Source organism: Schistosoma haematobium, chromosome 4 (assembly GCF_000699445.3).
Source record: "Schistosoma haematobium chromosome 4, whole genome shotgun sequence".
Taxonomy (NCBI): Eukaryota; Metazoa; Platyhelminthes; class Trematoda; order Strigeidida; family Schistosomatidae; genus Schistosoma; species Schistosoma haematobium.
This window is the reverse complement of record NC_067199.1, coordinates 45,542,851-45,562,432: the sequence shown is the minus strand read 5'-3', so window position 1 is coordinate 45,562,432 and position 19,582 is coordinate 45,542,851. Positions and strand designations below refer to the sequence as shown.

The 19,582-nt window shown below is 37.0% G+C and overlaps 1 protein-coding gene across 1 annotated transcript; it reads right to left on the bottom strand.

The window, feature by feature from the left end:
* Nucleotides 1–8,281: 8,281 nt before the first annotated feature.
* Nucleotides 8,282–10,479, bottom strand: MS3_00008201 (uncharacterized protein). The gene has a single exon (XM_051216549.1). The coding sequence runs from the start codon at nt 8,896–8,898 to the stop codon at nt 8,296–8,298; it is 603 nt and encodes a 200-aa protein (XP_051067146.1). The 5' UTR covers nt 8,899–10,479; the 3' UTR covers nt 8,282–8,295.
* Between the last annotated feature and the right edge of the window lie 9,103 nt (nt 10,480–19,582).

Genomic DNA, 19,582 nt, shown 5'->3' with positions numbered 1-19,582 from the left:
AAAATGCCATATGACAAGCAAGCAATGGCCTACCCGCACTAATGGAACACTAGTAACTCAAATGCACCCCGTACGGTACCTTAAACTGGTTTACGCACTCGCTTAGCTCTTTAGTGAGAATATTAATACGGTCCTGTTGAAAATCTCATGAACCCCCCTACCTCCATCAAAACAAATATGTCTGTATTTGCTGCATATAGCAATTTTATTATTCAAAAGTAAGATATAACAGTTAGAATTAGAGTAAAATGGAAGTATACTGCAGATGCACGTGGTACATGTCTTCATCAATTAACTGAGATAGAGAATACGGACATTAGCTTAACAGGCTTATTTAGAAAGACTAGTGTCAAATTTGAACTTACTGCGTGAGACAGTTATACTGGAACTACGAATGTTGTAGAAATAGAGGTTCTCGAGGCGTACGAAGCACCCAAACTGTAAGACAATTGTCTAAAAATAATTCGAATATGAAGGTGAAAATTTGCAGGTACTTTTCATCGTAAGGGTGAACATATTAGGAACCAGTTGACATCATACCGTAAAAAAACACAAATTTGCGAGTGGTGAAATATGATTTATAAAAAAGTGAGCTTAATAACTGTTAATTACCTTTTTACTCCCTGATCATGACCCTTCGGCTCCCTTTTATGGCCAAAACAGCAAACATACACTACACACTGGTAGCAGCTTTCCGGCGTTTCAATGTTAAGCTTGCTTTAACGCACTGCGTAATGAGTACAACCCCTCTATTACAGCTATATGGCATATTTTTCATAACAAACCCTCTGCAATAGATTGGTAGCATCTGTGACCTCATCTATACTTGTCGGAAGTCTGGGTCCTTTCGAAATCAATACCGATATACCCTACTGCTGGGCACTGTGTATTAGTTTGACTCGTTGGTGGGATAGTGTTGTACTGAAGAAAATTAAAAAACGCAGATTGTTTCCTTTCATTTTGCCGATAACATCATAAAGGACAGTAACGAACATGCGAACAGTTAGAGTCACAGGCGGCAGCAACAATTATTTTAGCTAAGTAAAAACGAACTTCGGCTTCGGATATCTAGAAAACAAGGTAAAACATAAACGATTGTCGTTTAAAAACGTAAGGTCTAATGTTAGTACTAGCCAGCTTAGCGGAGTAAATACAGTGACTTCAGTAGCAGCAAATAAAACTCAGTAAACAAAGCAAAATCGGAAAAAATTTTACTCCAACGTTTAGAGTATTACACTAACTTCTGTATTTTAGCACACTGTAACATCAAATTCTGTAGCTGCACAAAAGAAATAGCGGAAAAAACACAGAACGAAGAAAGCCGGCCGACATTTTATAACACAAGACTAGCCAGATTGCCTGAAGAAATAAATTGACTTGAGTAGAACTAGCAAACACCCAGAAAACATCGCTGATTCGAAATAAACTTCACACCAACATATAGAACGTTACACTAACTGCGGCGTTTTAGCACACTGAGACATTAAATTACATAGCTACACAAAAGAAATAGCTGAAAGAAGCACAGAACGAAGAAAGCCGACCGCCATTGCTTACAAAGATGGCGGATGTAATAAGCTTCACCTCATTCTGATTGGTTGCTAAGCTGAAGGGCACATTTACGAAAGTGAGTTGCGTTTAATTGCAGCCGAGGTACATGTATAACATGCAAGTCGTACCAATTAGCGCAGTAATTATCTGTAAAAAAGGTTTGAAAAAGCCTTTATGCTATCGAAACCAAAAACCACATGCATATATTACTTCTGCTGTTTGTTCCTAATGACATCGACAAATATCATTAGGTCACATACTAGGGGTGACTTTTATGGGATGTTGGTTACAAGTACATTGAAGTGAATATACCTTTTTCGTTAACCTTTTTTTAAGAGGACCATATCATGAGTCCCCCTCAGAATCCTAAAATACCAAACGTAATTTAAAGACAAATAACGTGAACCTGGACGATCATTTGTTTGATTGTTTAACCGGTTGCTTCTGTTTCTTATTGACAGAATTGTGTTCTCTTCTCTTTAGGAGCGTACATTTTTACGCGGATTAGACTGAAAACTCGACCATTGATAGGACTACTTTCCTTGTATCAAAGTAATACTTTTATCTTGGGGAATTTTATTATTCAAGGTTTTTGGAAAACGTGACTGTGTGAACCTCGTGAATTACTGTTCATTGCAGATATTAAAATACATCACATTGCCAAATATGGATTATATTAAGTAGATAAATTCATAGAATACTTAACTACTAGTTTTAAGTAATGCACGTTTGTATTAAAACAGGAATACCACTACATTCTTTCTGGATAGATCACGTAAAGTTTGTTCAGAACTTGATATTTAGACCCATAAAAATACCAGTAACAAAAGTATCAAGGATTATATTTTAAAAAAATGGGCGTTACGAGTACTGTAGACCTACTTCATTTCGCAATCAAAAAGTGCAAAATGACAGTCGATTCAAGCAACACAATCATAAAAGGGAATGAACTCAATACATCAGCCGCTGTAATCAAAATTTAAGGTAAAACAACCTGAATGTTCGTGAGAATCGTATAGACTCAGTAAAGAATTAAGAAATACAAGAACCACATAAAGGTGCATAATAACCGTCTTGTTTGGAGTCGAAAGGTAAGTGGGGTATATACCTGAAGGGATGAACATTTGTATACTCGCAATCATGATTGGAGTGACAAGCTGAATCAAAAGGTAGGGTATGCATAGAGGTTTTCATGCATAATCACACAAAACTGCCACAAACGACCTTATAAATTATAACATAATTTTATAGTAAACCCAGCACTTTAAGTACCACTCTTGATGGTCTTACGTGACTGAATCCAAGGCCGCAGAGTTGATTGGTCGTTCATCTTTTCCTAAATGTCTCTTGGGACTGCCTTATTAATTATTTAAGTCCTTATGGATATAAATTTGACCCTATTCTGTTAGGGATATTTTTGTTGATCCACAGGTACTAATAGTTGTATTTACTAATTTCTCCCTGCATGACGTTCGACTACATAGTAATAGTGGTTCTGTTGAGACACTATCAATTTTGATATAACTTGATTTTTGTATTAAAACCATCGAAATTCGCATAAGTTTTTGTCTTGATGTAATCACTAATCAGTGTGTCATGTACAGCAATCACATATTGGTAACGGAAAAGTCAAGGTCACATTTTGACAATAATTTGTAGTCAACAAAAATGACTATATAAACTAGGTGACTTTGCGAAAGACGTGGATAAGGACAAAAATTATTTTCAAAATAAGTCTATGTTAACCATCTCCTCAGAGGTCCCTCCAGAGTGTCCAAAGTGGGAAGAAGAGTACACGCCTAAAAACGTAAACGAAAATACGTGGTGCTGATTTGCGAAAATGATTGTGCAAATACACATATTTAGAAACATAAGATGTGCATTGATGCTGTGTGATGTTACTCTACACTTACAACATATGCATATAATTGCATAACCTAAAAACGTATAACTGTGAATGGTATTTATAATAATAGCAAACCAATCTACTCCACAGGTATATTCAGATAAAAAGCTGTCCTGGCATTGACTAATGACAAACGTTCTAAAGTATATACGCGCAATTACGATGTAGATAAATGGGGAGTTCACCAAGCAGTTTGAATGTGAATAGTGATATAATCACCGCGTTTAATAAAATCAATTACTCTTGACGACCCGAATGAACTGGGTGTGAATTTCACTCGTTAATATTTCTTTCGTATTTAATTTTTATTAACTTACGAGGTAAAAAGTGGCGTTTAAGTCTGTTTACTGATATGCTGAGACGTTGAAAACATTCATTCGTTGGTTAATGTGCTGTTGTTCTCTTAATTCTATGTAAAATGCAGTTGAGTTTGCTTGTTTAATGTGACATTTCCTCCTCTACGTTGTTTATCTAAGAATGAAGGCTTTAGTCGATTTGTCAAAAGTCTCCTTCGAATCTTTTTCGATGATGTTTAGCTTTCTGATTGATAACTTGACAAGAACCTTCGTAATGTTGCTGCAGTGGCTTCCTCAATAAGTAGATATGAACAAAGAGAATTCGCACATCGTTAAACGTTTGTCGAGTTGTACATGGCAAATACTAATTTGATTTTGGCAATTACTCCTCATTTTATGTAGACCAAAATCCTGTAGATTGGTTGTAGTAGGCTTCAGTCCAGACGGTGAAAGAGAATAATTGGAGCGTGATGTCATACTTCTTAAGACTACAGACCTTTGAGCATCATGTATGCGATAGTAGGAAATATAATACCAGCACAAAATACAGAAGTCAATAAATACTTGAGCCATAACGTTTTGACGTTACCAAGAGATTATCTGCTAACTCATAACCATCTAACTTAAGCTGTTATGTGTCCGCCTGGAAGTACTCGTTGATGACTAGTTTGCAATAAATGAACAGCAGATCCACTGATGGTTTGTCGTCAGAACTGACCAGCCATCTTGTTGGAATCAGATGTGTGTCGCAAACTACCTCCGTTGACATGCGACAGCTATCCTTTTCGACTGTCGGGTGAGTTTAATGGAGGACAAGTGGTAAGGAATCAATCCATTTGGGTGCATTATATCATAGACAAGCCTTCCAACTGCCCTTGAAACTGTTCAACCAGGTAATTCGCTGCGGAGTTATGAGCTCTTATTTCTATAAAAGTGTCTTAAACATGCCTTTCGGAGGGAATTCAGAGGGTCACATCAATTTACTAACTTTGAATATTAAAGAATTCTTTTTAGAAAAATGCGTTGCTATCTTCTTTCTCAAAACAGTTCTAGTCTCATATATCTACTGTATAGTCACGATGACCTAATGGTGATAAGTGTCATACATACAGTTATGCTCATATGGATCTCCGTAGCTTTTGATTCTGGCGCCATGGTTCGTATAAGAAATTATTTTTTCAAAGTCAGGTAACCATTAACATTTAAAGGCGATTACATGATGTGATCAGTATGGAGTATTTCTCCAGCAAATTGAGGACTGTCACTATGGGGTTCTGGAGATTGTTGACTTTTGGTTGAGATCATTAACCGATCAATATCAGTCCGCAATTGAGAACCTGAAAGCACTGGATGGATACTTCGTCTTAGTATTTGACTACTCAGAAGTGCGCAACTACGTCCCTGAAATTAAGGATCTAACACACGACCTTCGATCTCACGCAAACGCTTAACCGTTAGACCATCGAGTTTAAGGATTACTTGCCCAGATCTTTGAGAATTATAGTTTATATTATCATGAAATAATGAGCGCTGAGCTCACGGTATTTTCGGGTTTTAACTAACATAACCTCTCGAATAGAGTTTCCAGGTATATGTCACACTACTGAGTTATGGGCAAAAGTAGGAGAGTATACAGTTTCATAACATTGCAAAAGTTATGTACAATCACTTGCTCATGGAACCGACACGAGAGTGACATAGAGAATACAAAATTCCCATGAAAGTAGTAGAAGACAAGGGAGGAAATCCTTAAAAGGCGCATAAAAGATTAGCGTCGTTTCTAATCGGTGGTGTCTTTGCAGTGATCTCATGATCTAGTTGGCGAATGCATCAACGGCAACTTGTTCCAAGTCGCTGACGTCTTGGTTGATTTACCGAAGGTTCAGGAACATGTCTCTGCAGTTGCTGAGACCAAAGTAAACGGATGATCACTCGGAATAAAGTTTATTGTCAACATTAATAGTTGAATTCGTGAGTCCATATAAACTAGACCACCATTGAAAACCTGGAAGCAGTGGACGGTCGTTTCGTCCAGGCATGAGACCCCTCAGCAGCGCGCATACGGGGCAAGTGACTGGCTTCAAGATTTATTTCCTGTAGTTTTTGTGAGAAGTCGTGAGGAATTGAGTCCAATCCGTTTCGGATGGAGTCAGTTATCTACCTCATACAATGGATAAAGGGTTGAGCAAGATCATGGATTGATTGAAGTTAGACATCAACACCGTTGGATAGTTACCCAGTGGTTTAGAGTTTTATTTCGTCCATAATTGCTTATGCAAAGGCGCGTTTAAAGTGGTTCTAATAAAACGCAGCGAATCATCTCAGTTATATACCATGAGTAGTAAGGCATTCAAGAACTACCTATCATTCTGTCCTTATTTTGTGTGTTTCAAGCCATCACCTACAATCCAAATGAGACTCCATAGAAATAACGATTCTATATTGCTACCCAGAATCATGCAGAATTTTAAGTTGGACGTTAGAAATGCCATTTTTTCCCTCTGCAGTTTAGATAATAGAATAAGAATCCCCTATTGATATGGGAAAATGCTCACCACTGACCAGACATATTAAATTAAATCTAGTCTATATCTGCCGGCTTATAAAAGGTACTTCTAATTCTTCGGCAACCACCCCTTCGCACTCTATTATATCATCCCCTAACCTACGCAATAAAGGAAATATTCTGGCGATTCCGAGAACCTACGCAAATTTACGCCAGAATTTTTCTCTTATTCGCTACTCAACCATGGGGAACAGAATGCCAGTGAGAATCCGTTGAAGCAAAATTATAAGCCGGTCCAGAAGTCTCCTTCACGATTTTGCTTTTCAAAAGTGCATTTGTCACCTATTGAATATCAGTGTGTTTCACAATGATTTATAGAAACAAGGTCCGTCATCGACCTAGTTGACTGAAAAAGGAACTATAACTTTTGAAACTTCTCTCGTTTTTTAATTTGTTTTCCTTCTATTCATCTGAATATCTGAATTGTGCTCATGTTCATATTTATAACTGTTATGGTTATTATTATTATTATGATTGGTCCTCCGACACATTAGATATTGTTTTCGTCCTTTCTTTTTCTTCTAAACATATTATATTTCTAAACATTCAAAGTCTACAACTAAAAACAAATTATTTCATGTTACAGTTAAATAAATTAACTTCTCAGGTTCATCTTATTTTCATCACGTATATATGACTTATACATATTGATATGTGATTATTCTTTGCAAGTACTTGAGACTTTCATACCATCGCTTCAAGCTATTACTGCACAAACACTTATCTTTTCGTCAAATCTTGCCGCAATAATAAGTTATTTTCTTATTTGTGTATTTATTTTTATTCTTTACTTTCTTTTGTTATTCATCTCACCGTACTTACGTAATCATTTATTCTTGTTCTGTGTTCACAAAGACACGAAACTAATCACGTATTTTGTGTTTCCTTCATTTCTATTCCTTTAGTTTCCCCCATCCCTTCTCTAAAGTCAACTCAATATTCTTCTCAATTACACTGGACTTGTTTTTTGTTATGTCAAATATTTTGCTGTCATTATTGAGACTTGGGTATTATTGCATTTCTAATGAAGCCCAAAATAGTGGTTTCGCAACACTTAAGTATCCACAAGCTATTTGTGAATAATTTCAACAATCAAGGAGATCATACACCTTTTCCTAAGAAAACAATGATGTGGGTGAAATTTAGGCAATCGGATACTGATGATACAAGATAACAATATGTAGTATTTGTGCTTCAAACCTCTGCAAGTCTCAAAGATTTTATAGAGAAAAACTTGTTAAGTAGTCTGTGGACTAAAAGCTTTTACGCACAAATTAACAAAATGACTATGAGTAGAGAAACATTTCTAGTATTATAGGGAGATAGTAGTGCTACGTCACTATGGTAAAGATCGGGCATTTTCAGTTTATTCTGGCAATATCCATACCATTGAGATGCTCTCCCACTCAATCCATCTAAACCCCACAAACGTATTAGACACTGTACCCATTAAAAAACTTGTTGACCTTGGTCTGCTAAGTAAGCTTGATATCGGTAAATCCATAGAACTACGATCTACTATTACTGCCATAATAATATACCTAATCTTAAAAGTATAGACTTGTCATGATGTGACCGACCAATACACAAGATCTTATGTGGAAGTCACATTATCGTCTACTACGACTCGTCGTATCGTAACCATCAGCAATATGACGTTTATTGTTTTTAAAGAACATATTTAGTCCAGAGCTGGAACAGTATATGTAGAATTATGGTCTACTATGATATTAGTACTGCTCTAATAATAGACCTAATCCTAAAATTGTAGATTTGTCATGATATAACTGCCTAATCTATAAGATCTTACGTGGAAGTCACACTGTAGCGTGGCGTCGAGTTGTGATTAACTATGAACACCGCTACCAAGAAACACGTGCCAAATAGATCAGAAGGCGTAAGAAGCTCGTTCCAAATGACTCCATAAAATCCCGGAGAAGCCGAATACCAGAAGGCAACTAATGGACCAAGTCGAGTTATATTTGCTGGCGATCTCGTGGCATCGAAAGGATACCGAGATCGAGCCAGGATACAACCTTGGTTACAGAAGGTAACCGAATTCGCGCGAAGTTACAATCGAAGTGTAAGTATAAGAATGGAAGCACGAAATAGCTGTCATTAGCACAGTCAAACAAAAGCACATTAAAACAAACACTGGTACAGTTGGTTATAATAATGATTGTTTTTATTAAACCAGTCGTGTTCTCGTGATAAACGTGAGTCACTACAGGAGCCCCCGCTAGAAAGGGTTTACACTTTCGATAAATAGCGGTTTGAATCGTGGGACTGATCGGCTGACGAGCGATTGTAGGACGGAAGAATTGGCGAACAGGAAAGCGATCGTTGATCGTCGAGTTGCCAACGAAGGTCGTTTTCGGAGAACGGTACCAGGAGCGATGTGCTGTGTTTGTTGTTTGAGTTGGCATGCTACACCAGAGTGGTTTGTATCCAGAATCTGAAAATGGCGTTCGTAGGGGTCCGGACCAGAAACGCTGCAGACGTAGGACGAAATCACGTTGATCCGATGAACCAGAAGCGACCATAACGACCAAGTTCGAGACCAAGCGTGTGCCAAACATTCGAAACGAAGATATCGACTGAGTACGTTGACAAGAGCGTGGGTGATCAGGCCAGCTTTCGCCAAAGTTGACTGAAGTCGACGGAACCAAACGGAGATGGTCGAAGGCGTGGGCTCAGGAAACAAAAAGAAAATCAAAAAAGAGAAGAGTGTAGCATGCGTGTAGTATAGGAATAATCCTACACCGTATCGTTTTTAACTGTGCGGCTAGTCGCGGAAGCGTACGGGTAACCGTACTCGGCGACCGGAACGTGAGACGCTAGTCTCGTTCGCGTCGCGTGAGCCTGCAACCTCATCCGAAGTCAAGGGCGGCGTGGTCTGCTGATCTGGACGTGAGACTGTCGTCTCGTCCGTAGACGGTGCAGATGACGCGTGCTGTTGACTGGGACGTGAGAATGAGGTCTCAGATGTATCTAGCGTGGGACCTGAAGATGATTTGAGGATCCCGCTAGTAGGTTTGCTAGGTCTAGCATTGAATCTCAGGTTGTCAGATAGGGCACTGTCATCGACGTGTGCTGGTTTGAGACGATCAATGTTGACGATCTCGACGCGGCCATGTCGATCAAACTTGAAGGTCATTTCGTGACGAGCGATCACGTGAAAAAGGCCTTCGTAAGGTTGTTGCCAAGGTTTGCGTACCGAATCTACTCGTACAAAAACATGTGAACAGGTAGATAACTCTCGAGGGAGAGCGACCTGTCGATGTTGTATTCGAGTTGACACCGGAGACAGCGTTCACATAAATGCAGACAGTCGACGGACGTTGTCTGATTTACCGAAATTAGGTCTGCTCCGTGGTGTGAAGAATTCTCCGGGCAGACGCAATGTCGTGCCGTATACAAGTTCAAGGGCGGAACATTGGATATCTGCCTTTAAGCTCGTTCTGATCCCTAAGAGAACGAGCGGTAAGTTTTCGTGCCAGTTGCCATTTTCGTGTGCTCGTAGAGCATTTTAAGTTGGCAGTGAAACCGTTTACTTAACCATTTGGTGCTGTGTGGTAGACGGATATGCTCATGCGTATGCATTCCGTACCAAGCAGCCGGGTCAGCGAGGAGAATAGTTAATAGGGTAACATTTCTCGAATAAAGCGTGGAATTCATCATCACGCGAATAAAAAGTGACAAGGATTCGGTACACATACGTGTGAGTCTATTATATTAATACTATTCTTATCGTTATCCGTCATGTCGCGTATATTATATATTAAAAAATATGAAAATATACGACAGACGTGGATAGATAAATCATAGACTCACCGAATTGGCTTCTTTGGAAGATTTGATCAGAAGTTGAGGCGTGTTCCAAAATACGGGTCACCAATGTAGCGTGGCGTCGAGTTGTGATTAACTATGAACACCGCTACCAAGAAACACGTGCCAAATAGATCAGAAGGCGTAAGAAGCTCGTTCCAAATGACTCCATAAAATCCCGGAGAAGCCGAATACCAGAAGGCAATTAATGGACCAAGTCGAGTTATATTTGCTGGCGATCTCGTGGCATCGAAAGGATACCGAGATCGTGCCAGGATACAACCTTGGTTACAGAAGGTAACCGAATTCGCGCGAAGTTACAATCGAAGTGTAAGTATAAGAATGGAAGCACGAAATAGCTGTCATTAGCACAGTCAAACAAAAGCACATTAAAACAAACACTGGTACAGTTGGTTATAATAATAATTGTTTTTATTAAACCAGTCGTGTTCTCGTGATAAACGTGAGTCACTACAACACCATCGACTACACCAACTCACTGTATCGTATCAATTACCAATACATGATGTAGAACAAGGTTAGGCTAGAGAAAGAACAATATATTTAATATGAATAGGAGATATAAGATAACATCCGGCAGGGACCACGCCTGCATAGCCGAGCCATGCCACTCGATCAACTCAGTCCATTCAATTCATTCTCTGCGCCTTCTCTATTGTTAGGTATTTCCCCGAGTTAAATATTGAATATCTATTTTCTGAGTAGTCTCGTGTTCACAGCTTTGTGGATTGTGTGGCTATTGTCCAATGCCACTACACTACTCTCCCACCAGAATCAACGTGATGTTGGTTCGATACCAAATTGTATGGGATTGTCGCGCGCTGGAGGTTACCAAGGATAATAAGGATCCTCTAGGTATTGATAAGCTGAAAGATAAATCAAAAAGACGGCAGCATCTGGTCGGGAAATACATGTAATAATCTTAAAATATCTGCTTTCATGATTAACACGCTTAAAATGAAAATTTGGTTGAAGATTATTTGAACTATAAAAGTGGGATTACAATAATAATAATAATAAAACGATGCGTGTTATTAACTTAACTTATAGGCAGTAATTATTTTGTGTTTAGAAATATTAAAATAATGAATATTGTAGAAATGTTAATATTGGTATTAGTTTTGGTTTAAATTATGAAATCAAATAACGTTATGCCGGTAAGTTGTCCATATGAGTTGAATTCCAATTGCATCTGTATTAGTAGGCTAACTGAAGGAACAAAAGTATACCGTGGAGAAGAATTCCAACTAGTGTTCCAGTTAGTTTGATACGGTTTATTTAGTTACGGGGAGATTTTCCCAACCTCATTTTTACTTGACCGTGATAGAATTTAGTAATACTACTAATACACATGAATGTTCATCAAAACAAAATTTAAATACGTAAGTGATGATTATATGAATTTTGGACAGATAGCTAGGAACAAATCGTTAAACATGAGTGTATTCGTAAGAGACATGCTCTAGACTCAATGTTCTGATCTGTGGCAGACTATTTATTTATATTTATACTTGCTGGCTGATTGAGCATACAAGTTAGTTGCAAGTATGCAGTTTATAATAAGGCGGAATACGATTTAATTGAGATATAGTGGTTATAAGTTATTAAAATCAGTTAGGCCTGTGTCATATTACGAAGTGATGTGGTATTGCAAGATGTATTTAGCTAAATAAGTTTTAACAAGATGATTAATGGTGAGTGATGCTCATGTGATTATCAGGGAGAACATAAGTTGTAACCAGGGGAGTACACTCCCAACTCATGTCTATGATAATGGCTTGAACCTTAGTCAGTGTTGGGGTAAATTCGACATTGATGTTTTCAGTTTGCAGGAGATTTGCTCGACTGCTTATACTGATTATTTGCATGCATGTTTGTGTCGCTAAACCATCAATTAGACTGACAAGGTTTTGAGATATTTACTGAATGAGCAACTGATAGAGAAACCTACTGTAATCATCTGTAGTGAATGAAGATAAAAGAAAAACAACACTAGTGATAATTATAAGTCAATTTGCTGATCGATTTTGTTAATAGTTTCATTAATTTTATCAATCATATTACGTGATTGTCAAGTCATGACAATGCTTTATGACGATATCCTGGAACTATTATGTTTAACTAGTTATAGTGTTGAATGAGGATTAGTCAGTGGAAAAATAGGTATTGTTGCTTTAGGTGATTCGAAATTATCAGAAATTTGTAACGTTAAAGAATCCGAGACGCCTAATTTAATTATAAATTTTATATCAGAAAGATTCGTTTAGTGTTAATTCTAGTAGGCTACGGAGTTTTGATTTTAAACGTTTATTTAGCCAACAGCTACCTAGGGATTTAGTTATTTTACAAGTGCAGTTGATAGTACCTAAATTTTTAATCTTATTATCTAAACTATGATTGCATTTTAGGCTGCTACTATGACAAACCAATCCATAAACCCAAATAGGATTAGCAACAACGACTATGGTGGGTTTATTGATAAATGTTAAAGGCGATTCAGATGATTTCTAAATTCAAAATATATGAAGATATAGTGTAACGTATGTACGGGCCATGTTAACATGCAGGTTGTTGACGTATATAAAAATTTAAAAATAATGAACATGACCAGGAAAAGTAATTTTAAAGTCAAGACTGCTTATGAAACTTCAGGCAAGAATGTAACGCGTTATAAACATTCCATAAGAAGTTACTGCATTTAGCCTAGGGACACTTACAAATATGTGGCAAAAGCAACTGGAAAGCATATACATGTTAAGTACAAAAATCATTAAGTAAAATAGTTGAACTCGCCTGGATTATTTTTGAAAATTATATTATCCAGTGGACGACATATATAACGCCATTCGTGAGGAGTAGTAATGATCCAAAAGTATCCAGAATAAAACATGCAGTATGGCAATTAATTCCAGAGTCCTTGATGCTGTTGACGTTTTTGCCACTCGCTCGGATCAGAACAACCGAATGAATCCAGATAATTGTGCGGTCACCATTGAACGAGCCATCTAAAATGACCTTATGATTGCAGAAAACTTATGGCTGAAACTCACCGTATGTTTTTAGAGAAGTGTCATCCTTGTTGTTTGGCAATGGAACTCGAAAATTTGAAATTAGGCAGGCAGTGGTCGGAAGAAGAGATATTACAGGATAGTGCATAGTTTAAAACAGGATGAGGTAATAAGATAAGGAACACTGAATATTAGATCCAGGTAACTATTTAGTCCTTGCTGCATTGTTAGTCGATGTATATTTGCGTTATTTACTGGTCATGTTTGCTAGAGCTTGATGCTTAAACAAGCCTATGTCGCTGAAGCATGTAAATGCTATTAAAGCTTGTTAACGAACCATCAAAGCTAATTAGTTAATATAGACGACCAGTTTTTATTATCGAATGAGCTAGTAAGTTATGTAAACTAATAGATATAACATTACGATAATATATGTGACCATTAATCAAAGGACTATTAGAATAGTGGGTTTACAAAAATAAAATCCGATTGAGAAGGTTAAGGTGGAAATAAGGATTAACAATAATGGGTTGCGTTTCTTTAGTTGGGCTCACCAATGTAGAATTATGGTCTACTATGATATTAGTACTGCTCTAATAATAGACCTAATCCTAAAATTGTAGATTTGTCATGATATAACTGCCTAATCTATAAGATCTTACGTGGAAGTCACACCATCGACTACACCAACTCACTGTATCGTATCAATTACCAATACATGATGTAGAACAAGGTTAGGCTAGAGAAAGAACAATATATTTAATATGAATAGGAGATATAAGATAACATCCGGCAGGGACCACGCCTGCATAGCCGAGCCATGCCACTCGATCAACTCAGTCCATTCAATTCATTCTCTGCGCCTTCTCTATTGTTAGGTATTTCCCCGAGTTAAATATTGAATATCTATTTCCTGAGTAGTCTCGTGTTCACAGCTTTGTGGATTGTGTGGCTATTGTCCAATGCCACTACACTACTCTCCCACCAGAATCAACGTGATGTTGGTTCGATACCAAATTGTATGGGATTGTCGCGCGCTGGAGGTTACCAAGGATAATAAGGATCCTCTAGGTATTGATAAGCTGAAAGATAAATCAAAAAGACGGCAGCATCTGGTCGGGAAATACATGTAATAATCTTAAAATATCTGCTTTCATGATTAACACGCTTAAAATGAAAATTTGGTTGAAGATTATTTGAACTATAAAAGTGGGATTACAATAATAATAATAATAAAACGATGCGTGTTATTAACTTAACTTATAGGCAGTAATTATTTTGTGTTTAGAAATATTAAAATAATGAATATTGTAGAAATGTTAATATTGGTATTAGTTTTGGTTTAAATTATGAAATCAAATAACGTTACGCCGGTAAGTTGTCCATATGAGTTGAATTCCAATTGCATCTGTATTAGTAGGCTAACTGAAGGAACAAAAGTATACCGTGGAGAAGAATTCCAACTAGTGTTCCAGTTAGTTTGATACGGTTTATTTAGTTACGGGGAGATTTTCTCAACCTCATTTTTACTTGACCGTGATAGAATTTAGTAATACTACTAATACACATGAATGTTCATCAAAACAAAATTTAAATACGTAAGTGATGATTATATGAATTTTGGACAGATAGCTAGGAACAAATCGTTAAACATGAGTGTATTCGTAAGAGACATGCTCTAGACTCAATGTTCTGATCTGTGGCAGACTATTTATTTATATTTATACTTGCTGGCTGATTGAGCATACAAGTTAGTTGCAAGTATGCAGTTTATAATAAGGCGGAATACGATTTAATTGAGATATAGTGGTTATAAGTTATTAAAATCAGTTAGGCCTGTGTCATATTACGAAGTGATGTGGTATTGCAAGATGTATTTAGCTAAATAAGTTTTAACAAGATGATTAATGGTGAGTGATGCTCATGTGATTATCAGGGAGAACATAAGTTGTAACCAGGGGAGTACACTCCCAACTCATGTCTATGATAATGGCTTGAACCTTAGTCAGTGTTGGGGTAAATTCGACATTGATGTTTTCAGTTTGCAGGAGATTTGCTCGACTGCTTATACTGATTATTTGCATGCATGTTTGTGTCGCTATACCATCAATTAGACTGACAAGGTTTTGAGATATTTACTGAATGAGCAACTGATAGAGAAACCTACTGTAATCATCTGTAGTGAATGAAGATAAAAGAAAAACAACACTAGTGATAATTATAAGTCAATTTGCTGATCGATTTTGTTAATAGTTTCATTAATTTTATCAATCATATTACGTGATTGTCAAGTCATGACAATGCTTTATGACGATATCCTGCAACTATTATGTTTAACTAGTTATAGTGTTGAATGAGGATTAGTCAGTGGAAAAATAGGTATTGTTGCTTTAGGTGATTCGAAATTATCAGAAATTTGTAACGTTAAAGAATCCGAGACGCCTAATTTAATTATAAATTTTATATCAGAAAGATTCGTTTAGTGTTAATTCTAGTAGGCTACGGAGTTTTGATTTTAAACGTTTATTTAGCCAACAGCTACCTAGGGATTTAGTTATTTTACAAGTGCAGTTGATAGTACCTAAATTTTTAATCTTATTATCTAAAGTATGATTGCATTTTAGGCTGCTACTATGACAAACCAATCCATAAACCCAAATAGGATTAGCAACAACGACTATGGTGGGTTTATTGATAAATGTTAAAGGCGATTCAGATGATTTCTAAATTCAAAATATATGAAGATATAGTGTAACGTATGTACGGGCCATGTTAACATGCAGGTTGTTGACGTATATAAAAATTTAAAAATAATGAACATGACCAGGAAAAGTAATTTTAAAGTCAAGACTGCTTATGAAACTTCAGGCAAGAATGTAACGCGTTATAAACATTCCATAAGAAGTTACTGCATTTAGCCTAGGGACACTTACAAATATGTGGCAAAAGCAACTGGAAAGCATATACATGTTAAGTACAAAAAATCATTAAGTAAAATAGTTGAACTCGCCTGGATTATTTTTGAAAATTATATTATCCAGTGGACGACATATATAACGCCATTCGTGAGGAGTAGTAATGATCCAAAAGTATCCAGAATAAAACATGCAGTATGGCAATTAATTCCAGAGTCCTTGATGCTGTTGACGTTTTTGCCACTCGCTCGGATCAGAACAACCGAATGAATCCAGATAATTGTGCGGTCACCATTGAACGAGCCATCTAAAATGACCTTATGATTGCAGAAAACTTATGGCTGAAACTCACCGTATGTTTTTAGAGAAGTGTCATCCTTGTTGTTTGGCAATGGAACTCGAAAATTTGAAATTAGGCAGGCAGTGGTCGGAAGAAGAGATATTACAGGATAGTGCATAGTTTAAAACAGGATGAGGTAATAAGATAAGGAACACTGAATATTAGATCCAGGTAACTATTTAGTCCTTGCTGCATTGTTAGTCGATGTATATTTGCGTTATTTACTGGTCATGTTTGCTAGAGCTTGATGCTTAAACAAGCCTATGTCGCTGAAGCATGTAAATGCTATTAAAGCTTGTTAACGAACCATCAAAGCTAATTAGTTAATATAGACGACCAGTTTTTATTATCGAATGAGCTAGTAAGTTATGTAAACTAATAGATATAACATTACGATAATATATGTGACCATTAATCAAAGGACTATTAGAATAGTGGGTTTACAAAAATAAAATCCGATTGAGAAGGTTAAGGTGGAAATAAGGATTAACAATAATGGGTTGCGTTTCTTTAGTTGGGCTCACCAATGTAGAATTATGGTCTACTATGATATTAGTACTGCTCTAATAATAGACCTAATCCTAAAATTGTAGATTTGTCATGATATAACTGCCTAATCTATAAGATCTTACGTGGAAGTCACACCATCGACTACACCAACTCACTGTATCGTATCAATTACCAATACATGATGTAGAACAAGGTTAGGCTAGAGAAAGAACAATATATTTAATATGAATAGGAGATATAAGATAACATCCGGCAGGGACCACGCCTGCATAGCCGAGCCATGCCACTCGATCAACTCAGTCCATTCAATTCATTCTCTGCGCCTTCTCTATTGTTAGGTATTTCCCGAGTTAAATATTGAATATCTATTTCCTGAGTAGTCTCGTGTTCACAGCTTTGTGGATTGTGTGGCTATTGTCCAATGCCACTACATATACTCGTTGTGAATGAATGACCACGCATACAAGGTTGAGTCATGCCATCCGGTTAAATCTCGAACGAATATTACCGCGTTCACCAATGTTGGCCATGTCTTCGTGTTGTGTTGAATATGTTTTTCGATTACCTCGCGTTGTGGTTATGACCAATACCACTACACTACTCTCTCACCAGAATCAACGTTACGTTGGTTCGATACCATATCAGGTAGGATTGTTACGCGCCGGAGGTTGCCAAAAGAAGAATTCTCCGGGTATTGATAAGCTGAAAAATAAGTCAGAAAGAATGCGGCAGCAACCGATTGGGAAATACATCCATGAATTTTAAAGTGTTTGGTTTCCATATTAACACGCGCAAAATGGAAATCTATGTGACGATTATCTTAGTGTTAAACAAAATGGGATTATAGTAATTAAGAATGATTCCGTGTAGCGATATTTTATTAAGTTGCAGTAAGATGCGTAGTAATAGTCGTTAGTTAGCCCAGTTTGTGCTAAGAAATATAAATGCAATCACTGTCATATCAGTGCTGATTGTGGTATTACTTTTAGTTTAGATTAGAAAGTCAGTTGACGTCTATACTGGTATACTGTTCATATGATTTGATTTTCAATTCGCACTAGCAAGCTAACTAAAAGGACAAAAGCATAACCATGAAGAGGGAGAATTCTATTTAGTGTTCCAGTTTGTTTGCCAAATTTAATACGGTTTGTTTAGTTGCGGGGAGACCTCATTGTTCAATCGTGATAGGATCTAATAAAACCACTAAAACCCATGAATGGTTATCAAAAATTCTTTTAGTACGTAGAAAATAGTGATCATGTGAATTTCAGACAAATAGCTGACAGTAATTAGTGAATTATGAGTGCATCCATGAGAGACATACTCTAGACTAAATGTTTTGGTGTACAATAAACCAATTATTTATATAAGTAAAAATAATATATTTGTAATATCCCAATGAGTAGAAAATTGGATTTTTTGACGTTTGGTGACTTAGTGTAAGTCACTTCTTCAGAGAACAAATAACCAAAAAAATTATCTATATGAATGCCTGCCAGCTGATGATGCGTACAGGAGACCAATAAAAATTAAGGGTGACATTTTAGAGCTCCAATACGATCTACGAAAACTATGTGAATGATCTAGGCCTTGGCAGTTGTCAGTAAATGCTTTAGGGAGTTTGCAAGCAAAATAAAAGGCGATACTTCAAATTCAGACGGATAATAACGGACCTGCTTTCAACGCTTTAGTGTTCAGAGTAGTTCACCCGACGCATGTCGCAGACTACTCACACAACCAAGTTAACTCTCATCTAGAGATATCTTAAGTTGAAGAGGATCTTGGGGTGCTGGTACACTATAACCCATAGTCATAGCCAGTTTGGCGGTAGAACTTTTCTCCTTGTATACGTCAGTTTCATTAAACCCTATTCAGAGTATGGAAGCATGGTGCTTCCTCTCTCACCCCAAAAGGCTGGGAACACATTGGAACGTATCCAAAGATAAACCAAAGAATCACTACGGGGAATTAAACTCAAATCTTCTGGAGAGCAGTCCAAATTACTGAACCTAGTGGAGTATAGGCGTCTCAGGGATGAACTTTTAAGGACTTACAACATCCCGAATACCACTGTGAATCCTCTTGAGCACCTCTTTGGGTTTAGTCCAACAACGAAACTTAGGGGTGACACTCGGAGATTAGAGACACAACATAACAGAATGGACCTTGCGTATGCGTTTTACTGTTGACGAGTAGTTAGATGTTGGAATTCGCTGTTTTTTGAAATAGTCTAAGAGAATTCACAAAAGTCATTTGGGAGAAAACTTGACATAATCTTAAGGACTTCATACAGCTCTTCACTAAAATTTACTAGTATTTTCTTGTTATCTTTAAATATACCTGGGCCATACGTTGGGGCGTCAGTGATCAAACGGCACTAGATGTGATAGCTCGTTAGAAAAATAACTTCTCCATTCAGTCCAGAACTATCTGAACCATTCGAACTGTTCGAGTCAATTTTTTATTGAATCATCACCGAATGAAAATAATTACTTTAATACGTGTTTTAAACTCAATCTTTCGACGCTCACTAAAAAGATTTAGGTCAAACGATAAATATGTATTGCCAGGACTAACACAAGCCAGATAGCCTGGTGTTCTTTTCAAACTGTGTCATTGAACATTGGGTGCTTTTTTTCAC

Excerpts from the sequence above, each read along its gene's own strand:
- MS3_00008201 (XM_051216549.1), bottom strand. The coding sequence starts at position 8,898 with ATGTTTGGCACACGCTTGGTCTCGAACTTGGTCGTTATGGTCGCTTCT.